At 37.0% G+C, this 23,848-nt stretch overlaps 1 protein-coding gene across 2 annotated transcripts; it reads right to left on the reverse strand.

Annotated features, from left to right (window-relative positions):
• Positions 1-612: 612 nt before the first annotated feature.
• On the reverse strand, positions 613-23,808 carry LOC107084158 (protein unc-119 homolog A-like). Of its 2 annotated transcripts, XM_015373862.1 has the most exons (6): positions 23,541-23,806; positions 23,185-23,414; positions 6,590-6,703; positions 5,241-5,340; positions 4,964-5,136; positions 613-3,169 (listed from the first exon to the last, which is right to left on the reverse strand). In XM_015373862.1, the coding sequence occupies exons 2-6, from the start codon at positions 23,306-23,308 to the stop codon at positions 3,057-3,059; spliced, it is 624 nt and encodes a 207-aa protein (XP_015229348.1). In that variant the 5' UTR covers positions 23,309-23,414; positions 23,541-23,806; the 3' UTR covers positions 613-3,056. The 2 variants fall into 2 exon arrangements, with proteins under 2 accessions (XP_015229348.1, XP_015229347.1); XM_015373861.1 differs by having other exon boundaries at positions 23,185-23,808.
• Positions 23,809-23,848: the final 40 nt, after the last annotated feature.

Raw genomic sequence — 23,848 nt, forward strand, 5'->3', positions numbered from 1 at the left:
AAGGCTCTATGACTTGCAGACTTCAAACCTCCTCTTCATCTTGCTCTCTGTAGGAGCCTGTCCACAATTCAATACCATCATAGCTCTTGGATTAAAAACACCAAAACCAACACCCAGATCCTACTTGCTCCTCCCTGGCACCATTTTCAACTACATGCACTCCTGTCCTTCAGTCATTAAAAATTAGCTTACTGAACTTTCTCCATAGTCTTCTGAGAGTCACATTACATATAAGGAAGAGGATTAAATTCAAATAAGGCAAATATGCTTTAAAACAGCAAAATTATTTGGTGATGACAACTTGAGGCTTGAGGAAGTGATGTCAACAGTCTTCCCCAGCAATATGATCCAAAAACTTGACATTTATGTACCAAATATTCCCTATGTTTGCTTTTTTATATTAGATATAGTTTTTCCGAGAAAATAAATGTGGGCTTGGAATGGGATTAAGTTATCTGTCTGAATTTAACATAATAAACTTTCTTCCTCTCTTTCAAAATAATACTTAAACACATTCAATTATTCATAGAAAGTTAAGATTTAAGATGCTTTTGTATGAGCTTTAATGCTTTGTTCATAAATTAACACATACATTTTATCTGCTTTGTTTATTCAATGATCAAAGAGACAGGACAATGCAAAAAGTCCCATAAATCTTTATTTTTCAATTCTAAAGTCCCACCAACATCTGGAATGAGGTCAAAATAATTTGTACAATCCACAATAATTTATTTAAAAATCTACTCAGTATATTTATGGAACATTTTTCAACAAAACATTCAAGTCAATCAGTTAAATCCTCAATCGAATCCCGCCTGTTTTCTCTCCAGTCTTTTTTCGTGCAACTATAAACCAGAAATGACAATGAAAAACTAATCAGAATCACACAAAAATAAATCTGTTATCGAAAAGTATCTGAAGACACAGCTGGTTTCCTTCCAACCGGTTCTAGCTCTTCACACATCTGGCTCAGAGGATTAAAAAATAATCTAAAGTATTTAAAAATGTCCAATGACACCAACTAAACAGAATATCCAGTGCACATAACAGAACTGATGTAAAAACGACAATCCACCTTCCAAAGATTGAACTTATTTGGATACCTTTGATTAAAGTATGCATGTTACAGTTTAGAGGCAACTCATGATGGATATTCAGTCATTCATTTCCTTCAAACAGCAGGTGATCATTTATCACTGGCATATGTCCAAGAAGCTTCTGGGTTTGATTCCGGTCCCATGGTCTTTCTGCATGTTCTCCTAGTACATGTGTGGGATCTCTCTGGGTACTCCGGTTTCCTTTCACAGTCCAAAAACATGACTGTTAGGTTAATTGGCTTCTCTAAATTGTCCTTAGGTGTGAGTGTGTGCATGGTTGTACATCTCTGTGTTGCCCTGTGACAGACTGGCGACCCTTTCGAGGGTGTACCCAGACTCTCTCCCATAGACTGACGGAGATAGGTACAGTCCCCATCGCGAAATTGACTAAGCAGGACAAAATGGATAGATCTATCTAAATGAAAACACTGGAATCAAGTATGAGGCAGAGATCTGGAAAAAGAGAAATCAGGGACAAGCACTACAGAAACTAATTAACTTTTTGCTATAATTTGTGTTATACTTTGACAAAATTGAAGTTTAAATTCTTGACCTCCATGAAGTGACACAAGGCTGGAAAAGTACCAAGCCAAGTGCAGATGACAAAGTGCGTTTCTGATCAGATCAGACCAGTTCCTCTTTATGAGTTTCACTGTAAAAATGCTTCACTTTTAGCAAATACAGCATTACGTATAGGTCAACGCAGTCGACAATTAAACTGGGAGCAGGATGAGACGGCACACAAGTCTGATAAATTTAGAACAAATTACAGCCTGCTGTGGAGGAAATGACCTAACAGTGTCTGGAAATCTACTTGACCTTTGCAAAGCAGATTAGAACATTGCTGACACTTAAAAATATTCTTTATTTTCCAGAGCGGTGTTCATGCTTTAAACTACCTTCTACAAAGGGAGAAAGACACACAATCATACAAAACAGCAGGAGACAGGCTCATACACAATTAGAAATTAAAAATCACTCAAATAATAACTTTTTTCCATCCAAAAAAAACTGTTACTGACAATCTAAAAAACACACATTGAGAAATGTTAGATTTGTTCTTAAAGTGCCTTGTAAAAGTATTTGGTCCACTTTTATTTGGATCTCATGTGATCGTGCAAAACTATCAATAAATAAAAATGAAATAAATAGATTAAAGTCCAAGGAAGAGTTTTAAAGCGATTTTTTTACCCACTGCATGAGGTTTTCACCAGGATTGTTTGGCTCATGATGAAACATTATTGTAGTGGGAATGTTTTTGTTCAGTAAGGACAGGGAAGATAAAGTTGATTCTAAGTTGGATCGGAGATCTGGGAGGTGGTTCGCCCTTCAGCATGAGCTATAAATCAAACCACAACCTTGAGTGGCTCTACACAAAGTCTGGAACCAGTTCCAATATGGAGTCTAATACAAAACTGGAAATTGCTTTTCACAGATACTCTCCATTAAATCTGAGCTTGAGTTATTGGCAAAGAATTCTGCCACCATAAAATCTCCACCTTCTGTGACAAAATCAGAAAAAGTTTAAGCGTAATAAATACTTTTACAAGGCCCTGTAATTTTTTACATTAGCTATCTTAATAGTAATAATAAAAAAGTTTATATCAGCATTTGAATTTTTCATTTAATGACGTGGCTAAAAACCATCTGAATTGTAAGCATTATTTTTTTGCTGGTTAACCATGTTACGAACACACTTTGTTACAGCGATGCCCGTGCCTGAGTCCGTCTGTGTGTTTGTGTGTATGCTTCTCCTTCACACGCGTTTCTCTATGCCGCATGCACACAAACACACTGTCAGATCATCACAGACCTATCTGCTCCTGGATGGAGTCGTCTCAACAGGAGAAAGACATAAAGACAGAAAGAAAAACAGGATGTTGGAGCCAACACTATCCTCTGATTGTCCCACAGGTTGGTCCATAAATCCGCCTGTCTTCTGTAGAGGAGGCGCCGTCTCTACGTCCCGCCGCTGTAGGAGTAGTCTGCCTTGTTGTGCATCACCAGCTTATTGTCCACAAAGTAGAAGCTGTCTGACTGTGTCTCATATGGGTGGAGAACCATCTCTCTGACTGTGGGTGAGCACAGAAACAACACTGTTAATAATTCTGGTTCCTAATCTGGAACACCATCATTGTCTCAGTATAAATGCGATCTGCTTGCAAAAACCATTACAAAACAAACTTAAAAAAAAGATTTTTTAACCATGCAAGTTCAGCTAATCCTATTCTATTGTTACAATCTGGCAATTTCAGCAAAATGAAAAAAAAAACAACAACCCAAAAAAACTTTACTTAGCTGTGGTTAAATAACTACATTTTGATTCAGCAATATGACACAGTAATACTTAGCAGCTGTGGGTAGCAGCATCTATTTCCATTTACTCAGTTACATTTACTTGAGTAACTTTTTAAATAGAAATAGATTTACAGCATTGTACTTTTTAAAAAAACATAATGAAGTACTTGATTCTTAGCAAGTAACTTCTCTTAATGAGAACAAGATTGAATGCGCAGGGCCGGTTAAATAGAGACTAGAGCAGGTGACACAGATGAGCAGTAATGAGAAACTGGGCGGAGCTAGGCAGGTGAATGGAAAGAACAATCAACCCAGTCATCAGTTCAAAGATCATGAAAAAAATATTAAATCAGTTAGTATGATCATGTGTGAGTAAATCAGTTACTCAGTATTTAAGTAATATTTTATCAAATACTTTTTTTGCTCTTAATTGAGAGGTTTTACTTTTACTTCGGTAAAAATATAATGACATATTGCTTCTCCTGCTTAATAAGCATTTTTGGATACTCTACCCACCTCAGAATTTGAACTTGAATCAGCTAAATTTCTAAATATATAACACAAAGGGCCTCATCTTCAAAGAATCAAATGAGGAGTTTCTGGAGGAAAAAAATCATGGCAACAAGTGTCAATATTCAGCAGATCTACAGAGAGAAGGACATGCTAACCGGTTCTGTTCACTCTATTTAAATGAGGAAATTAAGTGTGCTACCAGCAGTTTGAAAGTGGCCATAAAAGGAAGATGAAGGTCTAAGCCATAGAGTTGGACACATGATCATAATGATTATTGGAAAAAACAACAACAATGAGGATAACAAAGAGGCAATATATGCACAAAGCTCACATTGTTTAATTTCCATTTACACATCCAATACATATGGCCACTGCTTTGATGATCAGCTTGCCAATGAGTTTGCAGATGTTTTAATACATATCAGCCTTTTAAAAATCAGGCCTTTTGAATTCTAAAATCCAGACTGAATTATTCTTCATTAAATTTAGGTGTATTAAATAACAGTTTACTTGTAAAACTATAAAAAGGTGCTTTATGATTCAGGCCTTGGTCTAAAATAAAGAGAGATATCTGTCTGTCTGTCTGTCTATCTATCACTATATAAACAGCATTAATGTTATAATTTGCAGTAGTTTTTATTGTATTCATGATTGAACAATAAGTCTTATTTTTTGTTTTTAAGTGACCAAAGGGACTCCTATGCAGATCTGTTCCTCTATCGCCCCCATGAGGTTGATGACTAAAATGTCATAATATTTCATGAAGATGAAGATATTTTATTCACAGTATTTTTACTCTCAGGATGAACTCCAATCATTCTATTGACTCTGTAATATGTGATTAAAATCAAACCCTAAGCCTTCCCTGATCCCTGCTGTTTATGTCTAACAAATATGATTAACCCTTTAGCTTCCTTATAAGTGAAAGCTTATCAGCAAAGTGATTCAGGAGAGTTTTCAGTGATTTTTTTAGTCTCCACAGAAAGCTCAATAACAATCACATCTTTCACTCTCTGACATGTTTCAACTGTAATTATTTACGTGGTTTGACTTACTGATGTCCTCTGACAGAGGTGGGAATTCATAGATGTGCTCACAGGTATTCTTGCTGCTGGGCATACAGAAGCCAAACTCAAAGTCAAAGCTCTTGAGCAGCCTCTCCCTGAAATAATGTCTCTCAATCATCCGGAAGTTTTCTATTGGCATGTCTCCGACTGTAAACTCCACGCTGGATGTGTGGGGAAATAGAGAGGTTTATGAGAGAGGTAACGTATCACAGAGCTTTCAGCTCAATCTGCTGCAGACTGTGTATGTATGTTCATTTATACTTACGTAGCTCCAACCTGGCGCAGTCTTAGAAATGCAGAGGTAAATTGGTAACGAACAAAACGGCCGGCGTTAGGGTCGATATCCCTCTTCTCTCCTGCTTTATCTAAGATGAGAACCAGGAATGGACAAAAAATAAATAAACATTAAATTGCTCAGTTAAATAATGACACTCTGAACAAACCCTGTGAGGTTTGTACAGTCTTATATAGGTGTGAATATCCTGGAACTTTTAATAAATTTTGTCATGTAACAACCATAAATTTCAAACTTGATTATTTAGACTGTGTACAGAAACAATTCTTGAGAACTGAATTTCAGCAAGTGAATTAAGGTCTGAACTCAATCTGGGCCATTCCATTGTAAGATAATGCAATGATCTAATATACATATCCCTGCATGCATGTTCAGATTCATTCTCCTACCGGGAGGTGAATCTCCTTCTAGTTTTCAAATGTTTTGTGACCTATAACCTCATTTTTTTTCACCACATTTCCTTTATTTAGCAGTTTCCTTTTCTCATAAACTTGTCTGTCGTTGATCAGGTTTTCCTTAGTTTGAAAAATTCGAACCAGTGTGACTGTATGATTTGGTTGAATTATCTCTGTAAAGTGCCTTGAGAAGACATGTGTTGTGAATTGGCGCTATATAAATAAACTGAATTGAACGTAGGAAGAAAATTGACCACAGGATTCTAACGCCTGGGATATGTACGGTTATAGATTTCCTAACACTATTTTTTGCTTCACTAATGCTCTATTGCAAGTTTCCAAGCCATTTACAAATGTACATAGAGGTAAGCTCTAATCCCTGGATTTTATTTAAGAGTAGCTACTATAGGTGAAGGGGGCTGAACACAGATGCATGGCACATTCAGATCCATCAATCCATTTTCTGTCACGCTTATCCCTGCTGAGTTCGCGAGGGGCCCATCTCCAGCCTATCTGCAACTGTCAATGGGCAAGAGGCGGGGTACACCTTGGACAGGTTGCCAGTCTTTCATAGGGTAACAAAGATTAAAACAAACACTCACACCTAAGGAGAATTTAGAGAAGCCAATTAACTTAACAGTCATGTTTTTGAACCGTTAACTCCATGCAGAAAGATCCCTGGCCGAGAATCGAACCCGAACCCTTGTTGCTGTAAGGCAGCAGTCTTTACCACTGTTGCACTGTGCAGCCACATTCATATTTTTAGAAGTTTTAAAACTAATACATCCACTTTACAAATGGAAGCTATTTTGTTCGTTGTGAATTTTTTTAACAAAATAAAGTATAAAGTCCCACTTTTTGGTTTACCGCAGCTTTTAATTGGATAAAATAAAAACTTGTCCCCTCTACTGCTCAAGGACTCGCCTGTGGACGGAGGTTTGGTGATTTCAAACAGCACGGTGCCCGTTTCCATGTCTCTGATCTTGAACCTTGTGAAGTCGATGTTGTAAACATTCTCATCAGGGCTGCATAGATAGTCTGCAGGAGGAAAAACAGGAGAAGGATGTTTAAAGTGAAACAGGAACCAATGTTGCATATAAAAGAAGATTAGGTTACTTCTTTCTATAAAAGGCTTTGAGCAAAAAAGTAAAAAAAAAAAAAACAAGGCAAAAAAACAACAACCATACTTTAAATCTTACATAATTAGGCAAGTATTCATCAAAATTACAAATGTCACGTTTGCCCTGTTTAAAGTCATTTCAACATCTGTTTTTTCTTTTAGAAAATCTCTTTCTTTGCACTGTGTTCATGAACAATGATGGCGTGACGTTTCACATAAGCCCTTTCCTGACTGATACAACATTAGCACAAACACAGCGACAGTAAGTAAGAAAGAGAAGTCAGCTATTTTTATTCCTGTAATCCTCTCTGCCCTTACCAGGCAGTGTCACTGCTTATTAGAGTTCCCCAGCAGAGCAGACACTTCCTGCTTCCTGCCTGATCCGACATCACTGTTGTGTGAGGGTAACATCCATACATGTGGAGAAGTTGCCGTACGGCTTCTGGTCATGTCAGAAGCCATGAAAAATAGACTGAAACTGGTGGTCTCCGTTATGAGAGAATAAAAGAGTGTCAGTCTAAAAGTAGATGTATTATTTTGAAGACTTCGTTGCTCGGTTGGTTTGGTGTGTTTTCATTCTTCTCATTCGATTGCATTTTTAGCAGTTTTTCTTGCTGCAGTGTCAGCTCATAGGAGCGATCCACATCTGCTGGCTTAGAGAAAAACTGAGGAAAACGGCTTCAGAGGGATTTTTTTATTTTTTGATAATGATGCCAGCTCTAACCAGACAGCCAACCCACCAGCTGTCCTAAAGTCACAATCAGCAGTTTATCCCGTAGCTCTCTGTTTCCTCTTTCTTCTAAATAACGTCAGACCCTGACACCACCTGTCTCTGATTGTTTTAATTGTACGACAGTAGACAAAATCTGCAACTAAACATCTGAAGACAAACATGTTTCAAATGTACATTTCAGGAGACGTTTAAATCAATACCCCGCTGTTACGGGTTATTTCTAAATGCTTAAACCCTAAACATAGTTTTTATTGCACAATTTCTTAAACTAATAATACTTATAGAAAAAAAACATTTAATGAGTTTGCAAAACTAAAAGCACAAACACTGCTTTGCAACTCTTTTCACCACTGTTTGTTCCATTCAATGCAAAGCACTCTTTTTGCAGAATTGTAAGCACCACTCATTGCTTCACACTCAATTTCCAAAATTATCAAAACACTCCTAGCAAAACTACACACATATATGGCTATTATTTACACTATTTTGCGAACTGTCTGGCAAACAGTAACATGTTAAAAAATATTTTAGAAAACTAATTCACATTCCAATCAGCCTAAGCACTATGAATAAGCCAGAGTTAAGCTGTCTTTGAAGTACAATGGAGGGAGCAAGAAGAGTTAGAATTAGAGAAGGCCGAGATGAAGAAGTAGGAGGAAGAGGAGACCAGATATGTCATCATATTTCAATTCAATTCAGTTCAGTTTATTTCTATAGCACCAATTCACAACACATGTCATCTCAAGGCACTTTACAGTTCAACCAGATCATACAGTCAAATTGATTCAGAGTTTTCTACCTCTTTCCAACCAGTTGATTGCATTGAATCATTGACTCAAATACAATTCCTCACACTAAGCATGCTTGTAGCAACAGTGGAGAGGAAAAACCTTCTTTTAACAGGAAGAAACTTCCAGCAGAACCAGGCTCAGTGTGAGAGGCCATCTGCTGAGGTCGACTGGGGTTCATATGGGACAATGCTAGTTTCCATAGGGCTGCTTTGATCCACAGCTGGTTCACTCATCACCCCCTCTTCACTGCACCCAACCTCCCGCCATATTATCCATTCTTGAATTTGATGAAAGAGTTCTAGAATGTCTACGACCATCGTCCTCATCAACGCACAGCCCTTTTACAGGCAATGGAAGAGGCATGTGGGGATATTGACCAGACATCATGTTAGGCCTGGATACGGCATTCCAGGAGATATTTTCCCAGTACTTAGGACAAGAGGACATTACAAGTGATGCAGATGAAGTCTTGTGGTCGGATCCAAAGAGACGACACAATGTCGACTCATATTATTTTTTCAGTGATTTTATGTTTTGATAGGGGAAAAAAACTAACACTTCTGTTTGTTTCGATGTTTGCAAATAAAAACCAATACTTGAAGTTTGGATCCCTGTATGTTTAAAGAACTATGACAAAAGTGTGACCTCAAAAATGACATAGCCTACCTTGTGCACAGAGAAAGCAAATGCCAGATTTGGTTTTTATTTATACCATTAGTGTGTAGTTGGCACATTGTGCGCTTAATAATACGATGTCTTATATTAACTGTCTGATACAAAAATACAATTTTTACGAAGGTTTGAAGAGTTAAGAGTTAAAGGAATAGTACACCCAAAACATGATTAGCCTTCATTTTCTACTCACCCCCATGCTGAACAACACTCTGGAGTACTTTTTTGATATCTCAAATGCATCTGGAGATCTAGGAGGCTTCTTGCTGTCTGCTGACATTCAAATAATGGAGGTCTATGGTGCCCGAGGCAGAAAGGTCCATAAAAGTCCACAAAAACGTGTCAATATTCCTCCATACTGCTCGTCCAATGTATTCCAAGTGTCCTGAGTGGGTAGCGTCCATAATTTACTCGAAATGAAGTCATTTAGAATATTTTTAGAGCATAAACAGTAGTATATAGGATTTCCTAAAAGCTCGTTCACGAGTCTACGGAAACCGCGGCAGACCAAACCAGATGAAAGTGCGCATTCAGCTCGGCAAAGAACTCATGCTCTTCCTCAACACTGAAGTCCTCAGACATTTTTCTTTCGTTGTTTCTTTCTTTGCAAAGGTAAACAGCACATTTCTTCTTCTATGCTTGCATTATCGGCAGAGCAGACGCTGAATGCGCACTTTCATCTGGTTTGGTCTGCCGCGGTTTCCGTAGACTCGTGAACGCGCTTTTAGGAAATCCTATACACTACTGTTTATGCTCTAAAAACATTCTAAATGACTTTGTTTCGAGTAAATTATGGACGCTACCCACTCAGGACACTTGGAATACATTGGACGAGCAGTATGGAGGAATATTGACAAGTTTTTTGTGGACTTTTATGGACCTTTCTGCCTCGGGCGCTATGGACCTCCATTATTTGAATGTCAGCAGACAGCAAGAAGCCTCCCAGATCTCCAGATGCATTTGAGATATCAAAAAAGTACTCCAGAGTGTTGTTCAGCATGGGGGTGAGTAGAAAATGAAGGCTAATCATGTTTTGGGTGTACTATTCCTTTAAGGTTTATTAGCTTTTGCAAGACAGCTTCAATGTCCTACTGATTTGGCGAAAGGTTTTCTTATTTGTGAGAAGAATTTTAGAAAAATAGCCAATAGTTTCAAAAATTGTGCTTAAATTGTGCTGTCAGAAACCTTGTATCTAGCAAAAACAACACGTTTTGTGGTGATCCTTTCATTTTAAAGACCTGCAGTTCTTAATTCATCCTGTGCTTCAAAATTTCTTGCTAGCATATGAACGTCGGGTGTATTACTAACAGATATAGGTCTGTGCTGGGAGCTGAAACATTAGTGATCCAGCACAGAAAACATGAGAGTGAGAAGCAAGACTTCCTCAAATAACAGGAAGAGGTAGAGAGGACAGGAAACTTGTTAAATGTTTGTTTTTTTACTCTAAATTTCTTAATTTCACGTTCAAGGAACTCAGAGCTACGTTAAAGGTCTATATTCTTAAAGAAATACAGACAGACTGCTGCATTAACCAACATGATCAAGCTAATTGCTAATATAAGAGGCAAAAGCCAGTTTAAAATTCATTATCTGCAAGCACTTTTTATTTTATTTTAATCAATACAGTATGTGGAACGGCTAAGCCTATGGTTAAAGCCACTGTGATGCTTGATGGACGGTACTGACATGCATGCTGCTGTTATTGATAAAAACTTTTGTCCAATAAATCTAGCCGTAACTATTTGGTCTTTATTGCTCCCTATTGATTGGATTTGCTTTTCCACAGTTCATCTTCAGTTTATAACATCATCCAGCAATTCCCACCAATGCAGAGGTCAGGGACAGTTTAGTCCCTCCAACACCTGAAACTAATCAAAACATCCATATCCTATATACAGACCTTTATAAACAGAAGAAAATCCAGCTGGGAGTCACAACAGTAATAAAACTAACAGAGAAGGTGTGTACTATAATTCCCTTTTGGTACACAGTGTCATACACCTGTGACAAAATAAGCTGTTATGTCTCAAGACAGGAAACAGGGATTTTTAAATTAGTATATTCTTATATTGAGGACGGGGGGAAAAAGCCCAAAAAGGGATTATTTTCTTATCAAATAAAAATATTCTCTCACTTTGTTGCATAAAACAGGCGTCATTTCGTAAAATAAGGCCTTAACATTCAGAGAGAACTTTTTTAATTGTATTGAATAAGAAAATGCATAAAAAGTAGATAACCTGTACATGAAAGCAACCTTCTTCTGAAGGGGTTTAGGCCTCTGTCAGGCCTCCTGTTTTGTGTCTGTGTTTCTGTGTTTGTCTACCTTCATCCACCAGGAGGCGCCTGGTTCTGGTCCGCCTCCTCACACACCTGCGGATGGTTTCCTCGTTAAACGGAGTGTTCTTAAGCTGCTGACTGCTACTACTTCGTCGTCAGAGCCAAGCTGACTTTCCTGAGTCAACCTGAGTTTTTTGTCAACCTGAGTTTAACTTTGTTTTGTCTTTGCCTCTTGGCAGGAAGTTGTCCTGCTAACTGGATCTCTCAGACCTTCACACCCTGGAAGGATAAACTGAGCTTCAAACTGAGCTGGGATTCAAACAGAAGGTTTGGATCCACTATCCCCAAGAGATCGTTTGAGCTTCTCACTGAGAAAGGGATTATTCTCCACAACGACCCATTCAAGTCCCGCAGGAAATCTGAGTGGCAGTCAGTATCTCCGTTCTCCAACAATCAACCGCATTCTGGGTAAAACCTGTTCCGCCCTCCACCGAATCAGACAGACACTGGAACCAAAGCACACAGACTGGAGTCAAGGACACAACAACTTCACTGGAAACGTGAGTCGGCAACTAAAACCAAAGTTTCACGAGTCAAATTCCCCACTGAGCCTGAACTAACCACTTTGTCTTCCCCACACTTTGCAGTTCCGGTTGAGCAATGTTCTGAGCAACACTTCTCCCCCTGTTTACTTCTTCAATAAAACCTGTTAAACCTTTGACCTGGACTCTCTGTTCGGTTTTCTGCATTTTTGGGTCAGAATTATGAAACATCATGACAGCCTCAGGCTCTTTGTGTGCTGGCTAAATGATAACAGTAGTTAACAACAATGAAAAGCAGCACTCCAAATAATATAATCAATACAATTACCTGCAGCTAAAATTGCTTTATTACAAGTTTTGTTTGAGAGAAACAAGCATGCAAACGACCAATAAAAACTGCCCCCAAAACACTAAGTAAACTGTAAAGTAATTACTATAAAGCTTGAATAAAATGTGAGAAAATGTAGAACTGAGGAATCACCAAAAATCAACTGGTAAAGAACTATGATTTTGAGATTGTATTAACACCTAAAAAGCTTAATTATACAACATATATACATTTTTTTATATATAACATCAGCAACCTCAGCAGTAGAAAAAAATGGGTAAATTAGAAATTGTCAATATTATCCACTTTCTGGATTATTAGACGGATTTAACTAAATTGAAACCAAATAGTTTTATCTAAAATAAACAATAGAGGATACGTCGATTTAATACCTCCCCAGCTTCTATAATGCTGCATACGTGCTGATTGAGGCACATCTGTTTCTGTGTTCTCCCTTCTGTTAACTTAGTGCTTATAGTCATCTGTGCACCACCAGATAAAATCCCATGGCGATAACAGGGCTGAATAGGAGATAATTAGTTTATTTTGTGAGTGTGAATTTATGAACATGCCTCAGAGGTTGTATTATGTGTGCACATAAAAGCCTGAACCATCAGCTGTGAACTACACCCAGTCTGTGACCTCGGATCTGTTCCTCACAGCCATCCAAGGACAACCTGCGGCTGAAAGCCAATGAAGAGAGCTGCAGTTTTTCACTGCTTGTACTCCTCGGGGCTGTGACAGGAAACAGGTCCACCCAGCTCTCAGCAGGCCTCTCTGTCTTTTTGTGTGTTCAGAATTGGATTTCAAAGCGTGAAGGCAACTGCCCCGGCCACTACAGTCAAAATGTATGACACTAATGTGACTATGAGCAGTCAGAGATGAGCTGTTGGGTGTTTACTCTGCAGATGGAAACAGGAAGCTGGCCGGTAAACCACTTCTTCAAATTCGGAATGATTCAGCTGTTGGTCAAGACTTACTGTTGATCTTAACCAGCATTTTATCTTTTACAAGCACACCCTACTCCCATCTTCTGCTGTTCATTTTATTTACAGCAGCAAAATATAATACATTATATATAAATGACTACAAGATGGCATTCACAAAGTTTTGCCTGTGGGCGGTATTCACGTGGGTTTAATATATCAAAAGTAATCTATTTAAACATTGCTTGTCAATAATAAATGTGGGCGGTCTGATAAAATTTCACAGGTTTATTCGATTACATTTAACATAGATGTAAACATTTTGGAGAGAATTAAAGGAATGCTGCAAAAAAAGAAAGTGGTGAGGAAAATGCTATATCAATCTTTCTGTTATTGCATTTTTACATCTGGCTAAACATCTTATAATGCAATTAAAAAAAAAATTATTAAGATTTTTCCAAAAATTCTAAAATCTGCTACTGTGACTGCAATTTACAAAATGACAAACAAAGGTAGATGTGAAACACGTCAGCGTTTACTTTGAGCTTTTGCATCTAAAATCTTTGGGAATGTTAAGGATATATGAATTCTAAATGGACAGTAGTATTCTCCAATGAGAGAGATAATTTGTTCGTAAGAATCTATTTCAGCTGCCCGTCTTTCAAGTTGAGGAAAAAAAATAGGCCTAATTATAAAACAAATGTAATTCCTACAGAGGTTTGCAAAAATACAAGGAAAAAAAAAACACATCCCTCAATTACAGCTGCCCTGCAAACAGTTTAATTCTTAAACTCAACTCAGTAGGTATTCTTGTTTATAATTGACAATATCATATTTGGAGAAAAATAAAGCAAAATATAATGTGTTGTATTAAAAAGGGAGATAATTTAGCAGCCCTAGTATCATCAAAGTGGTCCAATATTAACTCCAATGTTTACAGCACTCTTTTAGAAAAGGGCAAGCTTTCAACACAAACAGGACAATATGGCCTCACATATACAAAATTTCCAACCAAATGCAGGAAGTTGCAAAGAATTAAGATTGAGCTATAATAAGTACCGTATGAGCATAGACTCCTGCAGATTTAAACATTACATTTAAATCATTACATTAAATTATTACCTAAAAATACAACCTTCACCATGACAAGGTCATGCACTGCCAGGAATCATTCATTGCTAATTAAGTTGCTTTTATTGGGCAAGTTTAGAATGTGGATTCCACAGACAGGTCCAAAAAATGTATACAGTAAATAAAATGTTTTAATTCATATCAAAAGACATCAGTCAAAGCATTGCAAAATTAAGGAGCGCTTTAACGCACTACAGCTACAAAAGCTACATTAATAGAATCACCCTGGAGTAAACACTGTTTTATCCCTCCTACCATCCATTGTTTCTACCCACTCAACCATGCGGGTTCAGGGGGGGGGGGGCTGTTCCTATCTCCAGTGGCCAGTAGGTTATTACCAGTCCATCAAAGGGGAAGACAAAAAATACAGAACCATCAATTATGCACTCACACATTCATTTTTAAGGGTAATTAAAAGAGGCTGATAACTCAACAGTAAGAGAGGAAACCCAGATTCACAAGGAGAACATGTTAACTTCAGAATGATAATATAAAGTTGATATTAGAGTAACTAAATCATTAAAAAAATAGTGGTTTTATTGTGCTACTCTACTAATAACCAGCTCTATGATCTAAAAAACAGATTCAGTCCAAACAGCAAATCTATGCTGGGACATCACAGGGCCGAGGAACCTTCCAGGCACATGAAACCATATTAAAGGCTTATAAACTCAACATGCCTGCTGGCAGAAATAACAGCTGACACTGATAATGGGATCTAGTTTAGTGTGTCCCAGTTCAGCCATAGAATGGTGTTACTGGAAGGTTCTGCTGTTGCTGGCTAATTTAATCAAACGTGATTCTAATCTAAGTCTTCTCAAATTAGTTATTGAAATCTAAAGCTAAAGCCACATATATTTTTAATATGAAGCTTATCTTAAAAATTGTTCTATAAATTCAAGGTGATGCTTTTATTAGAGTCATGGAAAAACATTGTACATTTATTTCGGTTAGATTTATAGAAGAAACCACTAACAAGACTCGCAGGAAACTATGCAGTTCAGCAAACTCTGAAGGAAAAAGATTTTAAATTCAGACTGGTTTTGTTCTTTTATGGTGTCTTCATCTGGACTTCCTGATCTACCCTTTATACAAAATAAAACTCAATTACTGCTTTAGGAGGAGTTAATAAATCCCTTAAGAAAGCGGAAGAAAAACATGCATGTCTTATCTGTGCATTAAAAATCCATTTTTAAAAAAACATTTAAGTATTTCAATGCTGACCGGGTCATTCCATGAAAACTGTTAAGTTTGGGTCTATAACATTCAAAGAGGAATAGGAAGCATAATAAAACTGTCAGTAATACTTTAAGTGTCTAAAGCCATTGATTCAAGTTTAGTTGGTAGCATGAGGTCAAATAAAATGGAATAATAAATATATATTTTGCACATTTATAACTTTTTATGTTAAACTGCAATCATTTTCTCACGTCCGCTCTAACCATTTTTCTCATTCGTGTAATGTAAAACTTAAGAAATATGAAATAAATCTCAAAAAGGTTTTGTTGTTATGGTTAGAAATACTTTCCTCTTAATAGGAAATGTGTAAATTATATTAAAATGTCATATTTTTTATTGAAATAGCATGATTTTTCTATGTCCATCAATGTCATATTCCACCCCGTCACACCAATGTTATTTTGCGGCAAAATGCAATACACTTCTTAGAAGTGACATTACTAACATGAAGTGACATCATTCAAGAGTTTGAAGAAGAGAAGTCCAAACAATACTTTTTCTTTAAGAACATTTTTGGTAATTTTTTCCTTCAAAATCCTTTCTGTTAACCATAGCATATCCACCCCAAAAATATGTTTTATTACAAGTGTTACATGTTCTACAGGCTATGAAACTAAAAAAAAAGCAAAAAAGGTTATGATCAAAAACCTCTAAATTCAGAGGTCCAATCTTTACACTTTCCATGGAATTACCCAACCACTTATTTGAAGCCTTGTTGTTGTTTTCTATTTATCAATAATGCACTGATAATATGTTTTACATGTTATGACAGAAGAGTGTTGCTGTCTGATAGAAAATTCTTCTGAGATTTTAGTAAAACAAAAACAGGCAAAAACATGCAGCAATGTCAGCATGTGGGAGGTGTGTCTGATCTAATAATTAACAGCAGGGTTTGCATGAAATTTCCATTTCACATTTCCACTATAGTGATCCATAGGTATTTACAATTTTGGTTTGCCTTTCTCTTAGTTTTCCTCTATTATTATATTAATTCACCCCTTTGTGTTGACTTCCTAAGATAATCTGTGAGATCTGTTCTTTTAACATTTAGAATTGTTTCTGTTAGACCTCAAAATTTCCCCTTTTTTCTTGTATCACTTTAGCTATATTTGTGTTAATTAGTCTTCCTCCCTCACCTCCACTTTCATTTTGACACAGCTGGTCCACATTTTCTCTAAAAAAAAAAATGGTGCCATTGGAATCAATCACTCCTTTACTGGCATTTAAGCTCCCAGATACTCATCTTACGTGATTCTTACATTTTACTACTCTTTTTTTATTGCTGCCTGTTTTTTTAACCCATTTTCCAGTGATTTCCTCAGAAAGTTCTCTTACTAATCTACTAAAGAACTCTGCTGCCAATCAGCTTGCATTTGGATTCTTCACTACCAACACACACATAACATCCTTTCTTTTTTACAGTCAATTCTAAAGATATTTCCAGCACTTTTCTCAGAGTAATAGTACAACACAGAGCTCAAGTTTAGTTCACATGTCTGGTAAAGTATTTTTTTTTCTGTTTGCTGTTTTCTATTTGTTTTTAAACAATCTAACATAAGTTAGAATGTACTCTAGGGAAACGCGGACAGGATTATTCTAGATTGGGAGGGGGAAGAGTAAATCTGTGATAGCACGCATAATAATAATCTAAAATCTTTATCTCTTTCTTCTGGAGAGCATTTGACAACAAATCAATTGCAAAGAAGACAACGCCCTTAAAATATTCAAAGCTGTAAATATAAAGGTCCACCAGCCTTTGATTCCTCTATAACTAGGCAAAAACTGCAACTAAAAAAAGAAGTTTTGATTCTAATTTTGCTTAAAGGTTAATGACAATCTTTGTGAAGCTCAAGGCCAATAAACTTTTTTACCATCAGTGCTGCAAAATATTCAAAATCCTCGATAGAAATATTTTCTAGGACTTCAGTTTGTGCACAACAGATGAGGAAATAACTTTACTATCCCCACCCATGGTGTACTTTCTATTTGGTTGGTATTTTATGTACTTATGCGTTTTTTGTTTTTTTTTCCTTAAACTTTTCACTTTAGTGAGCAGCATAATGAAACAATAAAAAGCATCAAGTCAAATATTTCATCATAATGATATTTAGAAACCAAGAAAAAAAAAAACTCACACATTTTCAGGTCAACTGTTTTCACAGTTAGAAAGCTAAAGTCAGACAATATAAAACAGTAAACTCACCAACAGTTTAATAAAACTTCAATTCAAAACAAATCTAAATATGACAGACATAAAAAGAAAGAAAGTTCGAGTGTAGGAGGGTGTGTAAGATTGTGTTTGACAAATATATAGTAGAATATTTGGGATTAGTTTGTTCTAAGCCATATTTTTCTTCTCATTTGTAACATCCAGATAATTAAAACTTGCAATAAAATGAAGATAAAAAACTAGTAGAAAACCTGTTTTTTTAGAATATTTTCTTTGTGTCAATATCATATAATTGGGTGATTATAATTTATGATAAAAAAAAAGAGGTATAAATGTTTCTACGTTTTATCAACCAGTGCAACCTGAAATCTGAAGAGTATTTTAGATTTTAACATCACCGATTTTACAAGTAAAAAATTTTTTTTTAATTATTTTGTACAGATACTTTATCTGAGAGGAGAACCTAATCACGTGTTGTAAAAAACAGATCCTATTAGAGACTACACTGGTCTTTAAACCATGATGCTTGATGAATACAGGTCCAGAATCATTATCACAGATAATACAAAGTACAGACAGGAATAGAGACTCTTATAATATAAAGAAAATAGTGTTCCTTTACTAACATCACTTTTTAACAGTTTACCCAAAGGACCCTTCTGCCAGAGAATGTTTTTGGTGCAAAGGATTTAAGTTGAATACCGTGCTATAATTAGGGCTGAAACAATTAATCAGACTAATCCTGATTAATCGATTACTGAAATAATCGTCAACTAATTTAGTATCATTAATTGTTAACTAGAGTATAGAGACTGTAAAATATACTTTTAGCTGACAGAACGGCCCACTTAGAGCAGTAATTATATCAAAATTGTAAAAAAAATATAAACATTTACCATTTAAAATCAAATAAATGTTTTGCCTGTCAATAAACTCTATCCAGAAATCCTCAAGTGGAAAAGTTTTAGTTTCACCTGGTTTAATTTCATAAAAAATCTTCCTTAAGGAACCTTTAGCTATCTGGTTATTAACCGAAAAAATAATCGAGAGATTAATCGATTTTCAAAATAATCGTTAGTTGCAGCCCTAGCTATAATCATAGTCTAGTAAATACAAATGTGTTTATATGACTTCAGTTAATATTAAGCTGTCTTCTGACTGGAAATCTACACTCTCTTTGCTAAATCCAACTTAATTCTAACAACTTGGCTTAATTAGAGGATAGATCAGGTGAGAAAAGCAGATAAAGCAGCTTAAAGCTGTTTTAAAATGACTTTTCAGACTGTTCTCAGAAACAGAGCAAAGCCGTTCAAACACATTTCTCTGACTAAGGTTTGTTTTCAGTCTTCGCTTCTCCGACTGCTATTGTGACACTTCAGTGAGAGTCAATTTCAGCCACTTGAGGATTTGTGGCAGCAACAAAACAAGAGTGAGGCTCCAGCAGCTTTTAAGGGAAGAGCTAAGGTTTGCTTCCTGCTTTGTTAAACCGCTAATATTGATGTCAGACATGTGATGATGGGGTGCATCGCTGTTTCATCAGTGAACGACTCCATTGTGAAACAGGACAGAAACAGGAAGTGTGTGGGAGAACAGAGATGCACGCTCTGCTGGCTGTAACCAGGAGGGAGATGCTTCACGTTGCTGTAGCGACTCAAGCGTGTATCCGTGTTGCCGTGGTGATTCACACATACCTTCTCTTGCTTCCAAGTGATGATGCCAGACGACAGGAAAGTGGGACTTTTTAAGACCATTACGGATCTGTTTTAAATTTGATTACTACTTTACTCATAGCCGCTTATGTTTTTTAGTAGCACCCAGATTATAGAGGATAACAAACATTTTGTGCATTTCCCTTAGGACAGGCTGAGTAAGCTGGGATTGTATTAGTGAAGCAAGGATAAATCATCAGAACATTATCTTGCTGTTTGGTCTGTAAATATATGAAGGAACAAGTAGAAATACAGGAAAGAGAAGAAACCTGTGTGTGTGTTTTTTCTTGATACTCACTCTTACATTTTGGGCCAGAAAAAGAAATAAAATAAATATGTTTGCCAAAGAATAAGCAGAGCTGTTGAGCTGAAATGTACAAATGCCTTTTAGAAAAAGCACAAGCAAATCTCACAGTGTGATTGTATGCTATAAGGCTCTGTAACCAGGTTGTGTAAGCAGCCTTTAAATAGGCAAATGTCCTGCTGCCACCTGTTAGCTAACTTACATGTAGGTGTTCTTGTCTACATAAGAGCTTTCCAGCAGCTTCCAGCAGATTAAAGTGTGGCTTAATTAAAGAACAGAGTTTATCATTTAAAATTAGTGAAAGAAACTGAGTGATAAGATCAAGTTTATTTATAAATAACTAAGTGCAGTTATTTGACAACTATATTGATCCTGTGGGGACATAAAATATTCTATTCTATTTCTATCAGCTATTTGGTTTAATTTTGAGTTTAGCTAAATACAACACAATCTTTAACTCCTGCAACTTTTGTTCTTTAAGACCAGTATTTTTCTGGCAAATGAGACAATTTAATATTTTCTGGCTATATAACTGCTTTCAATCTAGATTTATTAAATGCGGACAGAGGTGGATAGTCTCGATTCATAAAGTAGAAACTCTGTACAGAGATTATTTCAAACCATTAGTATGTTTAGCTTATTATCACAGACTGGGAGATAATCATACGGTGCAGTGATGAACGTAAACAAGGCAGGGTTTTGAATTTTTTGCACCTGGATTACCCACCTGTGATTGCAAAAGTTTCTTAAAAACAAGAACACATCAGCAGAAGGAAAATCAATGTCATTTAGTATGACCGAAAAGAGGAAAGCTGGTTTAAAAAGTCAACTTTCCACCTGTTTAGCGCCCCCTACTGTCCTGGATGCCCTACACTCATATTCTAAGCTCACTTTAAGTATTTCCTTTCTACGGTCGCCAAATGATTGCAGTGAATGACATTTAGCTGCAAAGTTATTGACCAAAAACAATGGAGTTGCCGTCTTAAAGTAGAAATATTGCACTGGTTGGCATTATACACTGAATTTTTTTGTGCTGTATTGTAATAAGGACCAATATGAGTGGACGGTATTGGATCTGTTTGAGGTTATTACTTGTAAATTAGTCCTACATGAATAAGCAAAACTGACTGAAACAAACCAGAATAAAACTAAAAAGATAATGTTTTGAAATTTTGAAATAAACAGAGGTAACCCCCCAATATGTTCTTCTTCTCTCTGTTATAATGTTGGAGCTTTTGTTTGTCTGTGAATCCACAAATTCACCATCTGCGCTCATACTATGGAAAACCTCTAAAACAGATAAATTACATAGACAGCCATACTCAATGCTAATTAGACCATTTCTGTTTAGGAACAAATTACATATGCACTGTTTTAGAAGATATTAAGAATTTATTCTGTATTTATTGTAGACAAAACTTTGCTTCCCAAGAAAATCCTTCAAGTTGTAAAAATAATCATGATGAACTGGAAGTGGGCCCCCAAATGAAACTCTGCTTACAGCCTTTTACATGTTTGTTTTATGTGGCATAATATTTGGTATATTTCAACTTAACTAGATATGCACAAGCATAACTTTGTGAACCAAGTCAGCCGTCTTTATTCAAATTGTGTGTTATAAGGTATTCATATACCTTGTATCTCGGGACCCAATACTTTGATGTGTTTTGTCACATAACATATAGCTGAACTATGTCCAAACTGCCAACTCTATAAAAACAATCACTGCTTTGTTTGGAGGAAAATCAACACTGCAAAACTATGTCTAATATTTGCAGCAAGTTAATCTCATTCACAGCTTACTGCTCTAATCCAGTGCAACAGTTTGATTGGTTGTTTATGTTTTTTGTGACAATATGCAGTCTATTGTGGTATATCTGTTACTCAAAGCTTTACGGCAACAGACAGATTTGTATAATTATTGCCAATGTTTGAAAATCAAAAGTTAAAACGTTGTAAGCCTGGATCCTTTGTTTCCTCATGTCCTACTCAATAAGTAGAAACAAGACAATCTCTCAGCCCTGATATACATGGTGATGGCAGCATGATGCTGTGGTAGTTTTCCTTTTTTTTTTTTTTGCCTTTTTGCAAAGACAGTGATACTCTAAGTTAGAGGGAATGGGGATTAAACTTAATAGAACTTTTAGCAGAACAAGACATTAGGCTACCAGTGTGCTTTAATGGCTAATGTTCAGATTAGAGCTAAACATCATTATAACCAGAGGTGTCAAGTAACGAAGTAGAAATACTACATTATTGTACGTAAGTACACTTTTTAGGTATCTATACTTTAGTCCATTACTTTTTTCTTCCTACTTCTGACTTCTACTCATTATATTTTCACACAAGTATCTGTACTTTCTATTCGTTACATTTTAAAAACAAACGTTACTTGTTACTCTTGGCTTCGGTTTAATGTTTATAAATATTTATTTCATGTCATCCAATGCAGATCATTGGCGCCATCCGCATCTAGTGAAAACTTGTGTAATTGGATGAGTCACATAACGCAAACACTCATTGGTTAGCTAAAGGAAATCATCAGAAGCAAGCAGGTGTTCTTCAAACTGCAAACGTGAATTATCTATGCCATGCCACGATGTCCGATTCAGAAAAAGATGTTGAAATGTCTGAAAGGTCGGACACAGGTGAGAGCGTATCGGGAGACGGTGACGGACACCAACAAGACCTCCCTTATCCTTGGCCCTATCTGAAATTTTTATTTTATTTTTTCGAAATAATCGAAAAATTGAGCTTTCAATTCCTATAGTGGAATCTGGTTGTTTTTTTTGTTAAAGGTTACTTTATACTTTTATACTTTAAGCAGTTTTTGGAGCAAATACTTTTTCACTTTAACTTGAGTAAAGAGGTCAAGTTGATACTTGGACTGTTGTGCAGATGAATCCCTTGCTCAGTGTTTTTAAACTGCGGCATCTATACTTCTTCTTAAGTAACAAATGTGTGTACTTTTGACACCACTGATTATGACACAACTGTCAAAGCCTTGAGTGTTAGTACCACACTGCTTGTTAGTTGTATGTTTATCTTAGAAAATTTGCTTTATTTATAATGGACCATATTAAAAATATCCTGCAGTGGCTTCAGTCCATATTTCCATGTTGTAGTACCATGCAGCCTTAAATAAGAACAAATATATTTTTAAGTGTATGGCAATTTGCTTTTAGTTTGTAAACAACTTTGTGTTGGTGGAGTGCATAAAATCCAGATAAAATGCACTGAATTTATTGACTTTAACCTGACAAACCTGTTCATGGGTTAGATGTCTAGATGCAGTGAGTCATGCATAAACCAGGGTTACCTGTGAGACGCATTATATCCTTACTGTACTTCTTAGTTTTTTGGCTAAGCTTCACTTCTACCAAGTTAAAGGTTCACTTTGGTTTTAGGCAATAAAGCAAAGGGCGATTAATGAGGGGTTTTGTATGCGTTATGCGGGCCCTGTGGATTACATAAATAAAAGGACAAAACAATGACGTGATGCATGAGTCATACAGGGTCTGTCACATTTCCAGCACCTTTGTCCTCCCTTCCCACGCACCAGCAGCCGTGGACTTACTCTCTGTGATCTTCTGCAAGCCCAGAACATCCTCCGGAGTGATCGCCGTCCTCCCAAGCAGCTCCTCCTCCGTGGTCACCGGCACCTCCACGTCCATGGAGTTGGAGCCTTTCTTCACTTTCATCGCCGCCGGTTGCTTCGGGCTCCCGTTGCCGGTGCTTTGCGTTCCGCCGTCGGTCCCTCCGGTTGCTCTGGTTGGATTAGCGCTTGATGGGTCCTGGCTGTTGCCTCTGCTGGTACAAGAATAGCTCATTCTCCGCTCCTCCCTCCCTCCCCTCACCTCACCCAGGGTTTCCAAGATCTGCTAAACCGTTGCCTGCCTCCCCTCCCTCCCCGACCGAAGGCTGTAGACTTGCCGTTCGTTATCCGGCGCTTAATTAAATCCGTCTTTAAGATCCAGCAGTCTGCGTCCGCTGCCGGTCTGCATGCGCGCTGCAGGGAGAGCGGCTCCTCTGCGCAGCTGCTCCGCGGAGAGATGTTTTTGGGGTTGTGACAAGTGCAAGTGGACGTCTGAGGGAAATAATCTGCTGGGTTAGAAATTACAAAAAGAGGCGGCAGATGGTTGCGGCCGTTAAGAAGGAGGAGGAGGAGAAGGAGGAGGGGTGGGATGCTGAGCCGCGCACAGAGCGGCTGCTGGATCTGCGCACAGTCTGCGCCCAAAGCC

The sequence above is a fragment of the Cyprinodon variegatus genome, unplaced genomic scaffold (assembly GCF_000732505.1).
Source record: "Cyprinodon variegatus isolate N-32 unplaced genomic scaffold, C_variegatus-1.0 Scaffold94, whole genome shotgun sequence".
NCBI lineage: Eukaryota > Metazoa > Chordata > Actinopteri > Cyprinodontiformes > Cyprinodontidae > Cyprinodon > Cyprinodon variegatus.

What these genes read in the sequence shown, in the direction of transcription:
- LOC107084158 (XM_015373861.1), bottom strand. Translation starts at nt 23,437, where the DNA reads ATGAGCTATTCTTGTACCAGCAGAGGCAACAGCCAGGACCCATCAAGC. An exon ending in CTGCGCCAGGTTGGAGCTAC is followed by an intron (nt 5,137 to 5,240) that starts GTAAGTATAAAT and finishes CCACACATCCAG; the next exon opens with CGTGGAGTTTACAGTCGGAG. An exon ending in ACCTCTGTCAGAGGACATCA is followed by an intron (nt 3,170 to 4,963) that starts GTAAGTCAAACC and finishes GCTCACCCACAG; the next exon opens with TCAGAGAGATGGTTCTCCAC.